Raw genomic sequence first — 21,229 nt, 5'->3', positions numbered from 1 at the left:
CAAAAGAGATGTGCGCTAGAACCATGTGCATGCAGTAACTGTATGTAGTTGTTGTTGTTGTTCATAAAACTCGTATAAAGATCTGATCCAAAGATTCCATCCTGCCCAGAAAGAACAGAGCTCAAGGCAAATCCCTATTTGGAGATGTTTAACTAATTCCCACCCTTTTCCTATGTGCAAATCCAATTACAAGGCTTGGCATCTCCACCACAGCACGCACACACCCCTCCAACCCTAAACAAAGGCTTACCTTCGGGAGAGTAGCAGTTTTTCTAATCCATTTCCAGGGCATGGTGCCCACTCTTTCTTAAATCTCTCTCCAGAGCAATCCCTCTCTCCTCCTCAGAGACTCAGTCCAAGGAAGTCCACAATAATAAAGGGACGGTGTTTGATTAAAGAGCGGCACAAGCCTGGCACGCAGTGGGCACCATGTTTGGCATGGTCAGTCTCTGACGCTGCCGTTGGGTCCCTGTGGCTCACGATGCAACACACTAACCACAAACAGCTCTCCTGTTGTTGTTACTGCTGGTGGAAATGGAGCCCCACCCCTTCCTGAAACGCTCTCCCCAACACCCACCCACACCACGAGGAAGAGTCAGGCAGATATCAGCTGATAGGAATAACAGCTTCCAGGCAAATTAAATGCTCAGAAAGTACCCTATCCAGAATCCAGGACCAGGCGGAATGGTGAAAGTGACAAATGATCCTTTTTAAAGGCTGGCACCCCACTTATTCTAGAGTGTTGCCCTCGATATCACCACCTTCTTTACTGTTCGACACACACCTTGCTTCTGTTTCTATGCCAGCCTGTTGCAGCAAAAGCAACCAAGAGCCACAAGGCTTAGTAACCAAGGTCACAGCTGCAGAATATGAGCCTGACAGCTGGATTCATAGAAATAGAGAGTTAAAAAATGGAAATTGGGGGCTTTTGTCATCTGGATTAATGATGTAGAAATCTTCAAGACATGCAGGTTCTTAACAGGTCATCATGTATGAGTGTTCCTCGGAACTCCAAGAAAATTTGTCAGGGGTGCTTCAACAAGGATCAGTATAATGGCAGGCAGGATTTCCTTAAAAGTAGTTTGCACATTGCTGCTACCAATCATCCCTAATGCATGCTGCTGCTAGAGAGTGCTAGGTGGGTTTTGGAGAGCATTCTGAGTCTACACAAGGCTGCAATGAGGCCTAAAGAGCCCTGGCCAGTGGCCTCTGAGGTGTATAGGAGGAATTCATTGTCACCCTCTACTTATCATTCCATTAGCGCAAACATTTCTGCTTCCCAGGCAGAACAAACTGCCTTCTCCTCTCTTCATGTACTGTTCTTGGGAGGTCTTCTGACCCTTTAGAGAGGATCGGGGGGGGGCACAGGGAGATTGTGTGGAGAGGAGAGGGGGGTGCCCTGTTGCACTAGCAGAAGCTTCTGCTAGCATTCAGGGTTAGTTGGATCCTGGGCCATATGCTCTACAACATGCTCCCTGTATCTTTTACAGCCCACAGGCATTCTCAGGCTGATATGCAATGCTTCTTGCCCCACAAGCGAGCATGGGAAGACTCTCCTGAAACTAGAAAGTTTGAAAATCGCTTGTTGTGTGCCACCCTTCCCCCTGTTTCCACTAATGCAGTTGTACAAGGAAAGCTGGGAAAGAAAATGGGAAAGAAGGCATATTATGGTTCCAATAGTAATTGACTTCTGATGCTTCCAGCTCCTGCACCTGTAATTCTTCCATCAGTAATGGGGAACCTGTGACCCTCCAGATATTGCTGAACTACAGCTTCCACCATCCCTGGGCTGTGCTGGTTGGGGCTGTTGGAAGTCCAGCTATATCTGGAGGGCCACAGATTCTCCACCTCTACTCATGAACACACATATCTAGATCATGGCTACTTCTCAAACATCCAGTTTCATACAATTGTTATGTTGCTTTCATCCATGCAGCAGAACTTTTTTTTTTTAACCATAAGCAACTACAGAAGAATTACAAGAATGTATAAACTCAACCTTAGGCAAATTTAACTGACAGCAGGCATTGGGGGAGAGGAGAGAGAGAGCAAGAGAGAGAAAGCGTCCCCACCATTCTGCCTCTATCAGATGGTAGGGTTGTTGCAAGCAGGAACTTGGTCTTTTCTGTTGTGATTTTTTGGGGAAATCTAGTTTTAGGAACCATAAAACTGTTTCTATTCTGCACAGGAACTGCAAGGTGCTATTATTTTTCCTGGGTACCCCCAGCATTATGTTGCTTTTGGTTTGTTATTTATTTGATTGTTGTGCTGAATTGGTTCTGGGTTTTTTATATATAAAAAAAGTTCATGTATTGACAAAGCTTTCTAGCTGAACTTGAGGCCACTTAAGCAGTAAATTTAACTCATTCCATAGTGAAGTTAATTCCTTTCCACTTATAAAAGTTGCCTGTGCCCTGTTTGGGGTGATCTCCCCACCCCTCCAACCAGCTCCATGTGTCCATGCCATTCAGGGCAATATTGAAGCTCTCAGGAAATACGTTTCAAGATTGGGTGAGGGGGGTTGCAGAATGGAGGAGGAAAACGGAAGTTTCCTTGCATCAACCCTACGATGTGACACTTCCTATGACCCAAGCCACTTTTATTGCACAATGCAGGTGATTATTGGTAGTAGCCGGGAAACTCCTTCAGGAGGAACTTTTGTCCAGCACCACTGATTTTCTCAGTGAGGAATACCCCAAAAGCTTTCTGGGTATATAGTTTGAAACTCACTGTATAATAATGTGGGAGGAGAAGAAGAAGAAGAAGAAGAAGAAGAAGAAGAAGAAGAAGAAGAAGAAGAAGAAGAAGTTGTTTGGTTGGTAATAAAATAAATAAAGGGAGCCGGCGTTTGTCCACAGACAGCTTCTGGGTCATGTGACCAGAATGGCTAAGCTGCTCCTGGCGAACCAGAGCAGTGCACGGAAATTTACCTATTTATCTACTTGCACTCTGGCATGCTTTTGAACTGCTAGGTTGGCAGGGGCAGGGACCGAGCTACGGGAGCTCACCCCATCGAAGGGATTCGAACCGGCAACCTTCTGATCGGCAAGCCCTAGGCTCTGTGGTTTAGACTACAGCGCCACCCACATCCCTAAAATAAATAAATACATCCTCCATATTCCACTGATGGCCCATCGAAGAGAACAAAATTAAGTACTGCATGTAAAATTACGACAGTCTGAGCATTCTCGAAGAGATCATTGTCTCTTCCAAGAGACCACTGATAAGCAAAGAGTGTCATGGTAACGAATAGGTGCTCAGCTACAGGGAGGGGCCTCCATCAGTGTTTATAGGCTATGCATGTAATGGAAAAAAGGGACAGTGCCAGAAGAATCTTGTTTTCCTAAGTACACAGAAGCCTTGTTCAGTTCAAATCCACATGATTTGATTTCAGCTTTCCTAATTATTAAGAATTTTGACTGGATGGCCAAGGAGGGAGCAACCCATCTCATGATGCCAGGTCACCTCCACTTTCCCCAGGCAATGTGGATTGAAGTTCCTGAGGTGCCAAGGCAACCACAAGGGATTGGCTGGATCTATCTGGAGGGGCCTCCAATGCCACCCCATCATAAGGAAGGAAAAAGCTAATGCAAGATTGGCTTGAACACACATTCCATCTAGCCTAGTATTCCCGGCATCTTTTGCTAGATGCTTTAGGTGGGAGTCCAAGCCAAAAAGGGAGGGGGAGAAAATCCTCTTTGGAAAACAAACAGGGAAGACCCAGGAAGAGTCTCTTCATACCTCTGTGTTTGTACAAAAGCCATTCAGCTTGGGGCAAGAGGTTTTGCATACATCCTAAAATAATAACAGTTTTGTTTCCAGAAATTCCTTGAATCTCATAAAACTTCCATCCTATCAGAGCAGATGTCATATTTCTAAAGATTATCCATTTCTCTTTTCATGTTTCAAAACATCTGAAGTAGAGGATCACAGATTGCAATGTCTAAATCTGGTGATTAGGAGAATGGTTTCTTGCAATTTAACTAATCACAGAAGTAGTCTGTGCAACCTTTTGTGACTCCTGACTTCAGACACTGCAGCTCATAAACAAGTAGACCACCCATGAGGACAGTTATTTACAGGGGTTTAGCAAACTGGCTAACTTCAAAAAATACCAGTTTCCCCTCACTTTTTGATACTGGGTCCTTTAGGGTTGATCTGTTTCAATTGTACTGTATGTAGACGGAAGAGGGTGACTGGCACATTGGAATTCCAAACAGAACAAATGTAAAAGGACACAAACATACACAAAGCACAGGGGAAAGGGAGGAAAAAAAATATAAGCAAATTATTCTGATAGCAATGCAATAAAATTACCCTAATGAGTTTCAAACTGAGTTTCTCTTCGTCAGAGCAACAAATTTAATGGACACCACAGTGGCAATAGCTGACAAGTCTGCCTTTGTGACTTCTAGTCTGTTGGCAAGTGCCTTGCACTATAGCTTACCGCTGAGTACATTAAATTTGTTCCCTGATCAACAGCTCTTGTGATTCCAATGCATTAGGATAATATTACTGCATTGTCAATAGAAAAAAATCTTTTGTGGATTTCTACACACAGCCTAGGACTTGCTGATCAGAAGGTCAGCAGTTCGAATCCCCGCAATGGGGTGAGCTCCCATTGCTCGGTCCCTGCTCCTGCCAACCTAGCAGTTCAAAAGCACATCAAATTGCAAGTAGATAAATAGGTACCGCTCTGGCGGGAAGGCAAACGGTGTTTCCGTGCACTGCTCTGGTTCATCAGAAGTGGCTTAGTCATGCTGGCCACATGACCCAGAAGCTGTACGCCGGCTCCCTCAGCCAACAAAGCGAGATGAGCGCCGCAACCCCAGAGTCGGTCACGACTGGACCTAATGGTGAGGAGTCCCTTTACCTATACTTTTTTGTGAACTGGTGTATCCCTTCCTCTGTTTCATACCCTAAAGGAGCACACAGGCAGAAGCTCCATGGGATCAGACATCTCACAACTGCACATAGAACAAGTCCCCACCTTCTTAAAAACTACAAACAGAACTCATTTATGCTCAATGCTTCAAAACATGACTTTTATTTTGGGGATTTGCAAGGGAGTTTTTATTTGGCATTCCTCAACTGCCTTTTAAAAAACAGCGCTGTGTGAGATAAAAAGAAAAGCTGTTTTCTGACATTTCTCAAAGTTGTTTATTTCCCCCAGAAGTTTAATTTTGTCTTTCTTTATTTGTTATTATTATTATTGTACAGGATATGTTGCCATCATCTTTTCAGTATCTCTCTTTCAGCAGATGTTTCTGCACCCTTTAGATGCGGGCTCGCTACTGTTCTCAATCCCTGAACATACCTGCTAGGCAGGATTCAATGGTTTTCCAGGTGTGAGGTGGGGCTCACTATGGAGGCACAAGCAGCTGACAGGAGAAACTCAAGCTCCTCCCAGCTTACGCATAACACTAAGTCAAGTAAGTCATGGCTTAAAGTGAATGCATAAGTGTGATAGGGTCCTGGAGAGGAGAGTGCAACTGCTTTGCTCCTCCTCTGGTCCTCCTTCTGCAGCTGCACTGGTGTTAGAATCATAGAATCATAGAGTTGGAAGAGACCACAAGGGCCATCGAGTCCAACCCCCTGCCAAGCAGGAAACCCCATCAGAGCACTCCTGACATATGGTTGTCAAGCCTCTGCTTAAAGACCTCCAAAGTAGGAGACTCCACCACACTCCTTGGCAGCAAATTCCACTGTCAAACAGCTCTTACTGTCAGGAAGTTCTTCCTAATGTTTAGGTGGAATCTTCTTTCTTGTAGTTTGGATCCATTGCTCCGTGTCCGCTTCTCTGGAGCAGCAGAAAACAACCTTTCTCCCTCCTCTATGTGACATCCTTTAATATATTTGAACATGGCTATCATATCACCCCTTAACCTCCTCTTCTCCAGGCTAAACATGCCCAGCTCCCTTAGCTAAGCCATGGTTTGGCTTAACATGTCGACTGAACTCAGACTTGCGATTTGTCTTGCTCTGGACAAATCATAAGTCATAGCCAAGGCCTGTTCTTGGTTTACAGCTCATAGTTTGTCTGGAGTGAGGCAAACAATTAATCCAGGTTCAGATGGCATCCTGAGACAAACCACGGCTTAGCTCACAGCAATGCAGCAGCAGGAGAACTGCAGGAAGAGCAAAACAACAATGATTGCCTCTTCAGAAGCCCACATGCTCACACGTTCACTCCAAGTCCTAGTTTGGCTTAGCATTATATGCAAACACGAGTCAGGGTGCCTCTTGACGAGTCACGATCCATCACAGCCTCATCCATCAATCACTGCAGTTCAGGAAGCTATGCACCTTATGCTGCATTTGAGCATATTGAATTGGTCTCATTATTCATTTGCAACATATAAATATCACAACTCAACATGCCGAGTTCAAAACATGCCTGCCCTTTGGAAATGTAGCTTATATTGGTTTTAAACAAGGCCATGTTACTTTAATGTAGAATTAAGCACAGGGGATGCTAGTGCGGTTTTTGAACAAGACTCACTACGCCACAGTTCATTTTCTGAATCCATTTCGTAAATCGTGCCACGTGTAACTGTTTAGTAATTGTTCTTATGAACTTGATACTTGACTACAAGACTGCTTGCATTATGTTTACAGACCTGAGCAAGCCTCTGCTTGAAATCAGATGAAATACAGTTGCTAAATAGGTAAGAGACATAGTAGGCTACAAGGAAGGATTAAGTAGGACAGGAGGATTAAGAAACTGAAGGAGTAAATGGGAAGACACATGACAGGGGGCAGAACCACTGCATACAAGGCAATGGGATTCCCAAGGGACATTCCCCCTCCTGAATGTTCTTGGCTGCAGCAGAGGAAAATCATATCACTTACCGGGGTTTCTAAGTGCTTCGCAGGACTTTCCTCAGCAGATGGCTGTATAGGGGAGAGAGATAGAGAAAGCATGAAGGCTTAGCATAAGTTCAAAGTTCCCCCACTTATTTATAGTACTAAGCTGCACATTCCCAGGCAATGTTCAAAAATTCTACTTCCTTCTCAAAACTGAGGGGAAATATTCAAGAGGTCCCTGGAAGGTGGGCCAGACTTCTCAGTTTGTGACAAAGTTGAATTTTAATGGGAAGAGAGGAAGTTAATGTTTAATGCGCAACAAATCACTTGGAGAACCATTTTTAAATTGTTATTAACCAGAGAGATCTACATAGCTATGCTAACCGTAAATAAGCATTTTGTCACCGTTCTGATTCTGCGTTTTCTTGTAGCCCAGGGCCTGGCTCAAGATATTTTGCCGCCTGAGGCAAAAGGCAAGGTGGCAAACACACACTACAATTCCACCTATGGAGAAGAACTGGACTAACAGTTGAATCTTACATTCAACACTGGCAAAAGGACAGTGCACCTAGGGGCTGCTGGCTCACTTAGGGGGCACTGGGGCATGCACATCTCTGCCCACTAATACCTTACTCCCAGTATCTGCTGCCTGAGGTGGTTGCCTCACTCTGCCTAATGGTGGAGCTGGCCCTTTTTAGACTATTCTCAGTCAACTCCCTTTCCTCCTTCAATGCACCACAGTACTCTTTCTTCTCTCTCTGTGCAACCATGTCTCCCTTCTGTGTTAAACCTTGCTCCTATACAGCTGCAAATAAAACGTTTTAAGTGCAATATACAATGTGACACTAGGCAGCGACAGTGAGCCTTATGGAAAATTCAACGTCTTGTTAAAAACGCTTTTGAAAAAAAGCATATCCCAAATGTTTTTTATGTGTGTGTAGACCTCTGCCCACTTATTTCATGTTTTCCCCCTCCCTACCCTCCAACATCTCGCACCCTATCTATTTCTATAGCCTCAACCTCACATTTTTCTGCACCTTCATATGTATCACCTAGAAGGGTCATAGCCCTTTTAAAAGTCACAGGGGAAATCCACATTTTTATTTGCAAATATTCATGCTTCATATTGCAAATGAAGGCATTGCAATAGGCATTGCGAAAGGAGGTTGCCAAAAGAAAAATCTGGGAGTAATAGCTGATGCCAGTTCGCTGAATCACAGTGTTTGGCCAAACAGTCTTGAGTTTCCCCTACAACCTGCCAATTTTTCTAGGTTACTTACAAGTAGTAAGCTCTGTTCTTGAGGGCTGAGTGATTGCCATGAGGGTTTTTTCAATTATGGAGCTCATTCTGCATAATTCCACCTCTAGGCAAATCATCTGCGTGGGTTCCCTTCAGACGCTTAGAAGAGGATTTAGGGCCATCTAGTTTTAAGATCATTTAGAGATGGCTAAGTGAACCATTTTATTTTATTTTTATTCCTTGAAATTTTATTTGATTCTCTTTGTAATTTGACATCTTTTTGACTATAAAAGTTGGCAATAACAGCTGGCTTTTTAATGCACTTTTTAGTTTTGTTTTAATGTTAATAATCTAAATGGATTTGACCGTGAACCATCTTGAGGACCTGATTGTGCCAAAGTCAGCATACAAATTGAATAAATGGGCAAATTAATAAATTTATCCTTCTGCTCTTTCCAAAAAAAAAGCCTCTGTAGGAAAAACACGTTTGCCTTGGTTCCTTGCACAGAACGATGTTAAATGTTCCAGACATAATTCAATTAGCAACCTGAGCTTTGATCACGCAGAAAAGCAAGGGAGTCCAGTTCATCTCCTGGATCAGCTGTAAAAGCTGGTGCTTCCCCCTCTCCCCTCACCCCATCTCCTTCTGAATTTATGTAAACTGAAGCAGCAAAGCTCACTGCCACTGGAGGTAGATGTGTCTCTGCAAGCCAGCCGTCATGAAACACCATCCATGCCTAAGGCGGTTTGGATGCATACAAGAGACCCCTGTTTTCTGTGGTTTATGTGTTGTTCTTCCAGAGTACTGGTTAAGATGCTTTGCTGTAAATATTAAAAATAAGACCTCTAGCATATTAGTCATGGCAGCAGTTCAAGGCAACACTCGGTATCTTGAAGTATCATATGCCATGTACTAATTACACATATTTTTAAAGATATCGCTCATAGCTTTTTGATTGAAAAGTTGTTTTGAAGGAGTTCAGGGTTTCCTCCTTAGCTGAACATATATCTTCTTTGGCAAAATCTCCTGATCTGTGTGCATTGTTCACATTTCTGAAGAGTATTTTAGCTTACATCTGCAAGAATGAATCAGACTGGCCGTATGATTCATGACTGTCCTTCGTATAATTGAAGTCTTTCTCTCACAAGGAGCAGACCTAATTCAGAGAAGAGAAACATCCCATGCCTACGCACTGCACAATTTGACCCCACGTGGCCATCTCACATCTCTGTGTAACCAAGGCACTTCTGTACAAATGAGAAACAGACCAGAAGCACAGCCGCATGGCAGGCTGGGAAGGGAAGGGAACATCCATTTCAGAAGAGGAAGAACATTTGCTAAAGGCAACGTGCTTCCTGAGCAACGTGGATTCTGCATGGCTGTTGTTTTAAGGGAAGACATTTCCTTCACCTAACTTGGGAAGTCTTCGCTGGCAAGAAGGAGTTATAAATCTTCCCCACTGGCAACTCCTCGTGCCTACCAGCCAAGGAACTCGGAGCATGCCACATTCTAAATCTGCACAATGGTGCCATTGTGGAGAGTCCTTGGGTTCCTGGCAAATGTACAGGTCTCTTAGGCAGCCCTTCAGGAGAAGGCTGGCTCCTAGCACACCGCACAGCTTCCTTGACAAACCCACAATAACGGTCCCAAGTAGACCAGAGCATGTGCCTTCCACAGATAAACTTCCCTGGCCAGCCTAGGAAGCTCTCTCGGGGACCTATGTATGCTGTGTTTACCATCCAAATATGCCAGTGTGTGCACAGAGATTAATCTGTGTACGGAGATAATAAGCAGCAGACCACTTGTGAAAAGAAACTTGCAAAGCAGCTGGCAGCAAAGGAGCACAGAAGCAGATAGTCAAAATGCTCTGTTTTGACTGGGGGGGCTAGATTTGAGGAGAGGCATGTCTATGGCTTGGCAGGGATCTGTGCAGGTACCTGCATGAGGCCACCTCTAACTGCTGCCTTGGCTTGCTGCCAGTGCAGACGGGGTGCAATGCTGAATAGCCCAAGAAGATAGGGCTCTGTATGCCAGCAAGCCAGTTACCCAAGCAAGTTTCTTTTGGCAAAGGATCACAGGGCATTTGAAGGGCTCCAGACCTTGGTATGCCAGCCAAAGAACAGAGGCGTGCGTATCAAGAGTTACCAAATTGGAACAATAACGGGAATCGGGAGCAGAGTTTGGTCTAACCCTGCCATTTGTAATTCCAGCAAGGGATCATGAGACAGCTGTGTTGTGCTTTATCCCTAGCATCTGATAATCAAAGATATACTACCTCTGAACACAGATGCTCTGTTCAACTGCTGGAGCTAAGACAAGAGCCATTTATCATTAGGCACAGCTTGTGACTTTCCAGAGGAATGTGGGCAGCTACTGCTGGAGACAGGAATCCACAAGTTTTGCCCACCCATAGCAGTCAATGAAATGTTGTGCTCCTCTCCAAAGGGGCAGGGTCTCCGAAGGGGCAGGTGTAGGAATAAGCCCCCCACTCTCTCTTTTCCAGCTCCAAGCTGGAGAGGGTGGTGGAGGCTTATCCCAGTTACAGGGAACTTACAAGAGGTGTTCTATACATGTCCACGGCCAAATATGATGAGCCGAGTCCTCTTGCCTAGTCAGAGCTGGGACTGGGGGCTGGGGGCTTCAAAGGTCCTCTGAGTGCCTAAGAAGCCCACTCTCCATCCCAGCAAAGAGACTAGTGGTGGACCGGGAGCTTGTCCCTGTCACACTGAGCTTTATGCTTGACAGAGGTGGGGGAAGGAGGAATACTCACCATGGGAACCAAGACAAGAGAATTTGTGGAATTTGATGGGACTATACCACTGGTGAAGATGGCTGCTTTTATAGTACATCCCTCTTGGACCTACATACATACAGGAGCCCCTTTTCCAGCAATGCTGTATACTAAAACAACGTTAGAACTATGGATGTTAAGAACATAAAAAGAGGCCTGCTGGATCAGGCCAATGACCCCATCTAGTCCAGCATCCTGTTCTCACAGTGGCCAACCAGATGCTTATGGGAAATCCACAAGTGAGAACTGAGCACAACCTCCTGCCCTGTGGTTTCCAGCAACTGGTAACTGATAACATTGCTGAAATCCACCCATCCTTGGCTCAAAATACAAACCCTGCAGACATATAATGCTTGCCTTAAATAAAAAATGAGTATTACAGACTGGGCTCTTTTCATGTGAGCTAAAGCAGAACTCCTCCCTTGCTTGCTCCCATTCCCACTTTGCTGCTGCAGGTGCTCTGGTGACAGACAACAAGAAAGCATCTCAGGTGAAAGGGACTCTGGGAAATATAGTTGGTGCTGTTGGGGAAAGTACATTTCCTAGGATCCCCGGTGCTCAGGAAGCTGTAATAGTAATGTTCATTGTGTAGAAGCACCAGGTTGTGTGTGTGACTCACATGACACTGGCAAAGAAGCGGCAGATGTTCCACAAGAAAAGGAGGCCAAGTGGGGCAGCAGTTATAGGGCATTTGGAAACTGGGGTAGGGGAAAGAGAATAGGTTTTTCTTCAAGTTCTACAATGCTCCTTGTTACTGCCACCCCCAATCTTGTCACAGCTTTTGTAGAGAACAAGAAACATCTATGAAAAGGAGGGCAGGGCCTCCTTCCCATGATACTTGTTTATGTCAGCACAGATGGAATATGCTGACTGTTTTTGCACAGAGAGCTTCTTTCGGAATTCCTTGCTCCTCTTTCATGGCAACTTAGGGTTTTGCAAAGCTTTGATCCAGAGTGCCCTGCTGCCTGTCTCCCTAACAGCTTCTGACTTACCATTAAGAGATTTCCGGGGGAAAGGAAGAGACAAAAATAAAGATTTGGGCAATGACGACAAAGCCCAAGAACCATCTGCTAGAGCGATTTGTGTTGTGCTGGTGTTGTGCTGGGAAGGCAATCCCAAGTGCTCTGAGACACAGAGACTGCATACCATCAAACATGTCTGGCACCAGGAGGACCATTCCAAGAATAGGAAAGGGCACAGGAGAAGCGACAACTCTGTGCACCTATTAGAGATGTGGACAAATCTTTCAGCTTGCATTTGGTGAGATGCTGTGAGTTTGCAATGGAACCAAATGCCTGACATCACCCAAAGGATAAAATGGTTACATGGCACAAGACTGTAGCCATGCAAGTTAAGAGGTATGGCTAAGGCCAATTATGAAGCCTCTACACTGGGGCTCTGAAAAGGTTGGATAAGTGTATCTGCATCTAACCTACATTTTTCCAGGTCCTCGGTCTATGTACAGACTGTGCATTCTGCATGACTTTCTTCGGTTAAAGAATATGGGGACCTGATGCAAGACATTGTACCTTAATTCCTTCACACACTCCTACTTTAGTGCTAAACTGAAGTTGTCACACCAATCATCCCTCAATTCCTCATCATTTTCCTTACTTCAAAGAAGCCTGATTTTTTGTTTTTGTTTTTGTAAGCAGGTTTGTTGCACAAGAGTGCCAAATCCACTTTGTCTATGCCAAATCTGGAAGCATTGCCGGATTTATTCTTCCTGTGCCACCCCTGCAGCTACCAAATTTGTGGCCCACCACCACTGTGATTTCCAGTTTCCCCATTTGGTGAAACTGTCCCTGCCACTAAAGGGTGTGCCTCTGTTTTAAATGTGAGCACCAAAAAAAGAATTACATTCCTGGAATGGAAAATGTTAGCCTCTGAAATCCCAAGTAAGAAGAGTAGGAAGATTCCTTTTTGCCTTCAGATTTCTTTTTAAAAATATGGCAGAGAGGTCCTGTTTGCCAGTAGACTTATTGCACAGCTGCTAAGGGGCAGCCCCCAAGCAAGCCTCCTCCTCCCTCCCACCACCCACCATCCTGGGTGAGCCAAGGACACGGTTTCCAAAGCTAAACTCTGATTTATTCAGATTTGGCAGAGCCCGGCCAGGACCCACAATGTGATTGGACCAGCATGTGGGTGGTTTCAATATGCAAGAGTTACAAACCAATTTGGAGCTTTCACTAAGCCAACCCCACCCTTCCAGACATGGGAGGGATGGACTCTGCCAGAAGAATCTGCCCTTGCAGGCTGGACACTTTTCCAGATGAAAAACAACACAAACTCCCCAAAAATGAAAGGAGAATCATGTTGAAGTGATGATAAATCAAGGCCAATGCTGGAATGTATCATATAAATGATGTTGAGGGCAGCTTTTCAATACAGCAATTCTTTTGTTTGCTTCTGGAGCTCTGATGCACACACAAGGCCAGGAACATTGTTAGCTGGTGCCCTGGGGAATCTGAGACTTGGGGCTTTCACACCATGCCCTGGGTCTTTTGACCCTTTCCCTTGTGGTCTGTTTTTTAACAAACAAACAAAATACTTACAGGGTAACTGGATGCACTGCTGAGTTCAGTTTTGATGAGACCCTCAGCATTAGTAATCTTTATTTGCCCAGAGGCATCTATATCAAGTAGCATTTGCAAATTAGTGTGCCATGGGCCTGTGCCTTGAGTCCTATCCATACCCAATAATGACCCTCTGCAAGGTTTATTCCCATGACATGGCAATGGACCATTAAGGAGGAATGCTGCCAGGCTGCTCCACTGTTTCAAGAGGCAGCAAAATATTTCTATGGGTGGGGTGGGAACCACCTGGTCAGTGGTATTAAGCCACCTCCTGAAAAGCATTAGAATTCAGCAAGACCACCCCTCTGAAAGACACCAACAAGCTATTTATGTGGGGACAAATGGTCCTACCAAAGTGTGGGGGGTGCAGAGCTGAGTATTTGGTACAGTCTACCATGTGGGTGGTCCTGTGGTCTAAACCTGGGCTTGCCAATCAGAAGGTCGGCGGTTTGAATCCCTGCGACGGGGTGAGCTCCCGTTGCTCAGTCCCTGCTCCTGCCAACCTAGCAGTTTGAAAGCACATCAAAGTGCAAGTAGATAAATAGGTACCGCTCTGGCGGGAAGGTAAACGGCGTTTCCGTGCGCTGCTCTGGTTCGCCAGAAGCGGCTTAGTCATGCTGGCCACATGACCCGGAAGCTGTACGCCGGCTCCCTCAGCCAATAAAGCGAGATGAGCGCCGCAACCCCAGAGTCGTCCACGACTGGACCTAATGGTCAGGGGACCTTTTACCTTACCACTATGTTGCCTATCCAAGAAGTTAACAGTGAAAGCTTGCAATTCTGAAATGTAGGGAGACCTGTGATAGGGGCTTCTCAGTAATGATACCACTATTTGGGATGCCTTTCCTAGAGATGATCACCTGACCCTGACCCTGATGTCTTTTTATCACCCATTGAAGACATTTCAGATTTTCTGTTTTAGATTTATGTTTTAACCTGAACAACAAGCAACCGTTTTGGATGTAACTGTCTTGCCTTCCTATACCATGAGTCAGGAAAGAGATTAGGACCCACACACACACCCGTTCACCTCTCTCCTCCTTTAACACACTGGCTTTGGCACTGCAATCCTGGCCGGCTTAAACCACTGTTCCCAATCATGTACAAAACAGGGAACTTTGGTTTAACATCAGTTTACTAACCAGAATCGTAAACCACGGCTTGATCCTGATTTAAGTTCCTGGTGGTTGGTAAACCAACATTAAATGGCAGTTCCCCATTTTGGTTCCATCAGGGTGTTCACTTTTAAACAGAACAGGACTGGAGTGCAGAATCTAGTGCACTAAGACAGGAGTGGAGCGAGGGGAGCACATGCTGCTCTAAGCCTCCTTCTGCGCATCCTTAACCATTGTTTAGAAATCTGAGAGCACCCACTACCTCTGTTTTAAATTTTGGGTTTTTTTCTTCTTTTTTTGTCCCTCTTCTGTTTTATGTTTTATTGCAGTTTTTTATTATACTTTAAAATTTCTGTTAGCTGCTCTGAGAGTCCCTGGAGAGTGGGATACATATGCTGAGCACACACACCCCGGACACACCCCTGCAAAATCCCATTTACAAATAAAGGCTTTCATAGTGTACAGAAATGGATCAAAAGATTTTCTTGTTAGCCTATCTAAAAAAGATTCTGCATTTGGGTGTTTAAAGGATAAGGAGATAGGTATTTACCCTGATGGTCGCAACAAAGAATGTACAGTAAACAGAGACTAGAGGATGTTTCATGATTACAAGGATGATTTGACAGTCTTTATGGCACTAATATGGGAACAATTCAATATGCTTGCTTGCGCTGTCTATTCCCACCCCTTTATCTGTTTGTCATACATTTTTAAAACATCTAGAAAATCAATTTAAAACAAATAACATCAAATACATTAACCATGTGCATGTGTGACAGAGGGGGAGTGGTAGAGTTGTCCCTCTTATGTATTTTGAACTTCACCTCACTTCACTTTACTTGGGGCACATTTTACAGAGCTGAAGCACATCACCTCATTGTAAATTTGCAGACCCTCCAATTGCCCATCCTTCTGCAGTCCATATGCAAATAAATGCCTTTGGCAGCAACAGAGAGGGCAGAAAGCAACAGCCAAAGGAGGAGAGGAAACAGGTCACTTACCAGCTCATGATTGCTAGCAGGCATGCAAGGCGTGGCAGCCTAAAGGGCAGAACACAAAAGAGAGCAGTGTTAGAATCCTTGTACTTGCAATACAAAGAGAAAAGAGAAGAGAAAGGAAAAGACAGCATTATGAGCATTATCTGTACAATGTAGCCACCTCTGTCCCACCATCAAAGAGTAGTCCCACCAATACTGAGCGGCTCCACTTGTACTGGGAAACTGCTCCCTTCCCACTAAGTAACCAAGGATTTATCCAGATCTCTGAGGAGTTGCTTGGGACAACGTCCAAAATATACAGAACTTCAAGACCCTACCATAAGAACCCATATAAATCTGCTTCCAGGACAACTGCCCAGGAGTGAAAATTCTTACTGAAGTTCCAGACTAGGAAGGATGCACACGCTCTGAACTATTCCAAGCTGTCACTGAGAGAAGATGAGGAGGACAACAACCAAGACCTGCCAGGTGGATGGTTTTTGCATTATGAAGCAAAATGTGACTGGCAGGGAACAGGCTTACATGAAGGAGGGGTTCTGTACTTCTGTATCTCCTTTTAAACTTGCTTTTGGTCGTTTGTTTTTGTTTATAATCTGGGGAGGGGGAGAGATGCTTGCCAAAGGATGAACCAATTGCAGCTGAAGAATGAATGTACTCCTGCACAAGTCAACAAAGAAAGCCTGGTTAAAAAGGGTCCAGAATCAGAGAGACAGGGACAAATGTTCCCATCTGAAGATAATTTCCCTCAAGTTTGCTAAGACCTGCACAGTCAGTGCCTCTGAACAGCAGAATGCTCTCTTTCTTGAGTTCTTCCACCTAGCTAAGTGCCAACTCTTTCTCTACTCCCCCTCCAAAAAAACCCCCAAAAACCCTGTGAGAACAAGTAAAGTAAACTTTAGGCACCAGGTGAAATATTTAATACTTTTTGGTGCTGGCTCCACCATATCTGTAATCCCATCCCCTGGGATCAGGCTGCCACACCTCCATCAAGCCTTCTCTTGGGTTGCTTTTTAAATGGACCACAGAGAATCATTTGTTCTCTCTAGTCATTTCTTGAATGATTTTATGCTGTCTGAAGCTAAATTTCATAGTATATTGCTATGCATTTTGTAGTGCTGCTTTTTTTAATTACTGTGCTGTCAGTTTATGAGGACTTGGAGCTGAAAAGAAGGGTGTGTGTCTAAAATGGATTAATTAAATAATATTCAGCCTGCCTATTTTCCACATTTGCACATTGCTGCCACCTACAAATGACCACATCTTGAGTCAGCATTGAGATTGCAGCTGCACAAGTTCACAACTGAAGTCTTTTATGGCAAGGATGGGGGGGGGGCAAAATCTATGGACCTTCAGATGCTGCTGGACTCCCAGCTCCCATCAGCCCTATCAAGGATGGTCAATAGCTAGGTACCATGGCACCAGCTGTAGTCTAGTAACATTTGGATGGTGACAGATTCCTGATCTCTGCTTTATAGGATCGATTCAGCCTGCTTCTGCAAAAGGCAACCTCAATGGAGAGAAACCCAGGTTGAAATCCCAAATTTGGAATTAAAATACAAAACTGATTTCCTCACTAGGTTTCTGTACATATACACTGTGGGGCATTAGTTAAGAACTGTTTTACATCATGGATCAATGTAGTAATACAAATGTTGCCAGATGAACATTTAAGAAGAGGCTACTGCAGACTTGCCATCTCTCTTCCATGTGGAGTCAGTCCACAGAACTGTTCTGGAAAAAAGGGGGGAGGAACCAAGCAAACCCTTCGATCTGAAGAAGCACTCTCTCTTACAACCACGGGCAAGCATTAAAATAACAGAGAACAGGACATCAAGAATGGGTAGATAATGGAACAGTCACACTGGATCCCACCAGTCCTGCAAATGTGGGTAGCAGCTTTTCTTACTGACCACAGACACTAAGTAGCCTAAATTGTGGAGCATAAAGGTGGTCCACTTTTAAATAAAATGTATTTGTTATCCAGATGTTCCATGTAACACCTCAAAGCTAGTGAATGAGCCTGACATGAGCCATATCATCTTTCAGGTTACAGGGAATAATGAGATTTAAAATACTTTTAAATGGGGGTTTCTTTATTTGCCTTCTCAGTTTTGAAGCAATTGATCATGCCCCTACCCTATTCCTGGATAACTAGTTTGATGGGGGGGGCAACATGGGACTCCAGAATCTTCATTATTACCATAGTTACCATTAAAATTACCATTATCATAGCCTCATTATTGTTCTTATTCTCATTAGCAGTGTTTTAGTGTACAAAATGCCTCACACTTCTTACCACATTTCTCCCTCACAACAATCCTGCACTGTGGACTAATAACAGTGACTTTCCCATGGCCATAAACTAGGTGAGCAGAAGATTCACATTCTAACCAGACCCTTTGATTCAATGTACCATGCAGGGCCTCTTTTTTCTGAGGGGGAGGGAGAAACAACTGCTTGTAAAAGCCATCATAAAAATCAAGAAAGTTGGCCACAACCAGAAGAACTTCATATCCACTTAATTAAACCCCCATGTTACGGAATATTTGTAGAAGAACAAAAGGGGATGGGGGAAGAGTTTTTCCACAGATGCCAAGTAAACACCCAGTCCAGCCAAGCTACAGTTCCAATCATTTCCAGAGGCGATTGCATTTGGCCTTTCGGCCTTTGTGAGTTGTTATTTGTGCCAACTCTTTCTTGTATTCTTTTCTTGTAGGGGAGAGAGGAATAGCTCAGTCAGTAAGCCACGAGACTCTTAATCTCAGGTTCATGGGTTCAAGCTTCATGCTGGGCAAAAAATTCCTACATTTCAGAGGCCTGGGCTAGATGGCCTTCGTGGTCCCTTCCAACTCCACAATTTTATGATTCTATGAACCCTTGCACACAGAGGGGACTAGTGACAATATTGACTTCCAAACAGCAGAGGGCATCAACAGATTGGAACGGCGAGAGCCCACAGGAGCATGTCACATTCTTCAATATTTTCCAGGCTGTGCCCTCCATCCTCACAGAAACAAGCAGGTTCATTTTCTGGATAAGAGGCAATTAGAATCAAACACTCTTGACATGCACAGTACAGTCCGGCAAGGAAATATTCTTTGAACATTTCAGCAGGCAGCACACTAACTTAGCTGATTTGGCAGTAAGCTGCTAGACTGGATTTGAGTTGGATCCAGTCTGTTTCTGCATATTAAAATTATTCTCCCCACATTGCCCCCACTATACATGGTTGTTCACTCTGCCAGAGTAACTGTCCCATGTCCTAAGCCTTCCAAGACACACTGTAAGGTCTTCTCAGCAGGAAGTCTCTTCCAGAATTTCCAGCGAATTGCACTGTTGACCCAACCTATAATTTGCAGGAAAAAACTAGTGGCTAAGAACTATTTTTGGCTGAGCAATGTGAGTCCCTGGCAACCAATGTGATGATGTTTCACTCTTTGTCCTGTAATGCAATCACTTTTTAAAGTAACCAACAAAAGGATTCCTAAATGGTGGGGGGTGCTCTCTAGGACCTTCCTGAGCAGAATCCTCGGTACAATTTTCTTGAAAGCAGAGCAAAGCTGGAAAATCAAAGCTGTGTTTCTTGAAATTGGGTCCATAGGAATGCAGTAGCCAGGAAGGATGCCAAGGAACACAAGCAGTTAACCATTTCAGCTGCACCTTGTTATCTACTGCTTGGCTGCATTGAAAGCACAACCCAGAGCAGAGAGGTTACTGTCACAGAAAACCAAGTCTGCATGATCTCCCTGTTATAAACAGGGAAGATGCATGCAAGATGGCAGATGCAGAAGTATAAATATCTGATTAGGTAATCAGAAATAAGTGATTTTACTTAAATCTCTGCCTTCAGTTCATAGCCATCTCTCCATTGACAGCACAACCTTACACCAACCAGACTTGACACAAAGAGTTTCTCTCCTATTGATTTCAATTGGGGGGGTATCCTGAAAAAAACAGCTACTTCCAAGTCAGTGACTGCCCTGCACACATTGCCATGACAGACCACAGGATATGTTGTGATTCAGGGGTCACCCTCATGGCACTCATAGATGCACATGTGCTTGAAGATGCTTTCCTTGGTGCCTACAGAGTCCCCTCTCTGAAATTCAGCTTGAAAGAAGCATTCTGTGGTAGCCAATGGTTGTGGGTCTGTGCTTGGTTGTGGGGGATGTGGGGCCCACTACAGTTTTTGCAGTTTGTAAGTGTGCCCAGGGCCCCAAAAAACATCAGAGACATCTAAGGTAGCACAACTCAGGTCGATCCACAACTACAGCACGCCACCACTAGGATAAGCCACACCCAGGGAGACCATTACAGAGTCCTATTGTGAATCCTGCTTCATGGATATTGCTGTCCACCTGTTCATTACTTTCCCTGTTCATCTCTCTTTGCTCTCAAGCAGGCACAAGATCAATCCTACATCCTGTCCTGTGCTAACCAAGAGAGATTACCACCCCATGACCAGAAGCAGCAATCAGGATGCTACTACCTGGTTCCTTCATTACTTGTTCAAGGCAGGCACTTGTATGTCTCTCCAGTCATGGAGAAATATCCTGAACCAGCAATCTGCACTGAGGGATCACAAAAACTGCCCAGTGTATTCTGCACAACTATGCAAGGGACCATTTGTGGGTGGATCATGTCCTCAGTGGTGAACCACCACTGCATTATCGACACAGCAAAAGCATGTCTGGGCAGCTAACGTGAATAAGTGGATGATGCCTCTGGAATACCACACGGTTCCCTTTGGCCACAAGAGAAATCTGAGGTCTGGAAGCAGCCGGTGAAACAAAGCACAAAGCAGAACAGCAAAACTATAATAGAGGTTTGCTACTTCGCTGGATAAGCAGAGCTTCCTGGCCTCAGTGAAACTATGATAGAGATGCTGTTCGTAGCCAGTTAGACAATAATTAGCCAACAGCACTGAAAACACATTACAAAGAATGTTCCCCTCTCGTTCTGATGCTTCAAAACTATTTGCTGCACCCCACCCCACCCCCCACAAAAAAATGCCTCAGTCAATTCACCAAGTGACCAAACAAAGCTCATAAGAAAATGTTTGCTCTCTCCTTTTGCATGTCACACCCTGCCCGTCAGACGCACATTCCTGCATTATCATCCTACCAACAGCGGAGAAGAGGTTTTTTTGCACTCCTAATTATTTGATCTGTCTTCCCACCCAAGGGCTCCCTTCAGCATTACTGTTCCCCAGCCAGAACTGAACACATTCCAGGGACTGTGTTTGTGTTCTCTCCTCTGTTTTGTTATGGGCTGAGTGGTTGTGGCTTTATATATATATATATTCTAATGGAGAAATGCTACCATAAAAGGACCTTCTCCTAGCCTTCAGGGCTGGCCCTGATCCACAAAGCGCAAGGAATGTTCTGCTTCGGCCCACTTGTGAGTTACAAGCAGGGAGAGATTTTGGCTCAAGGAAGATATTATGTTTACACAGCATCTCCAGGCAATTGCACAGAGAGGGCCAATATTTCAGAAGCACCCTCTTGAGCTCCTGTAGCACACCTGCAGCAACCTCATTCATCAGTTCAAAGGGTTGCCTTCTTCAACCACACAATGATTTGTTCCATCAAACTGGTCTAGCCATGCGGGGGTGCAAGTCTGATCAGCAACAGGTTCAGGACAGATAAAACAAAATACTTCTTCACACGATGCATAATTAGCGTTTGGAATTCAGTAGCTC

At 44.6% G+C, this 21,229-nt stretch overlaps 1 protein-coding gene across 21 annotated transcripts in view; it reads right to left on the bottom strand.

Moving 5' to 3' along the window:
• The window catches only part of TNS1 (tensin 1), a 325,194-nt gene that overhangs the window by 113,237 nt on the left and 190,728 nt on the right, over positions 1 to 21,229 (bottom strand). For 17 of the 21 annotated variants that reach the window (XM_081196831.1, XM_081196846.1, XM_081196849.1 and 14 more), the window contains 2 exons: positions 15,532 to 15,570; positions 6,853 to 6,894 (listed from right to left, as the gene is read on the bottom strand). In XM_081196831.1, the coding sequence (XP_081052957.1) occupies positions 6,853 to 6,894; positions 15,532 to 15,570 (81 nt within the window). Of the gene's footprint in view, positions 1 to 250; positions 508 to 6,852; positions 6,895 to 15,531; positions 15,571 to 21,229 lie in introns of those variants that run through there. The other 4 variants (XM_081196838.1, XM_081196839.1, XM_081196840.1 and 1 more) reach the window with 2 other exon arrangements.

This window comes from Podarcis bocagei (assembly GCF_964188305.1).
Source record: "Podarcis bocagei genome assembly, chromosome: 1".
Classification (NCBI taxonomy): Eukaryota; Metazoa; Chordata; class Lepidosauria; order Squamata; family Lacertidae; genus Podarcis; species Podarcis bocagei.
This window is presented reverse-complemented; position numbering and strand designations above follow the sequence as displayed.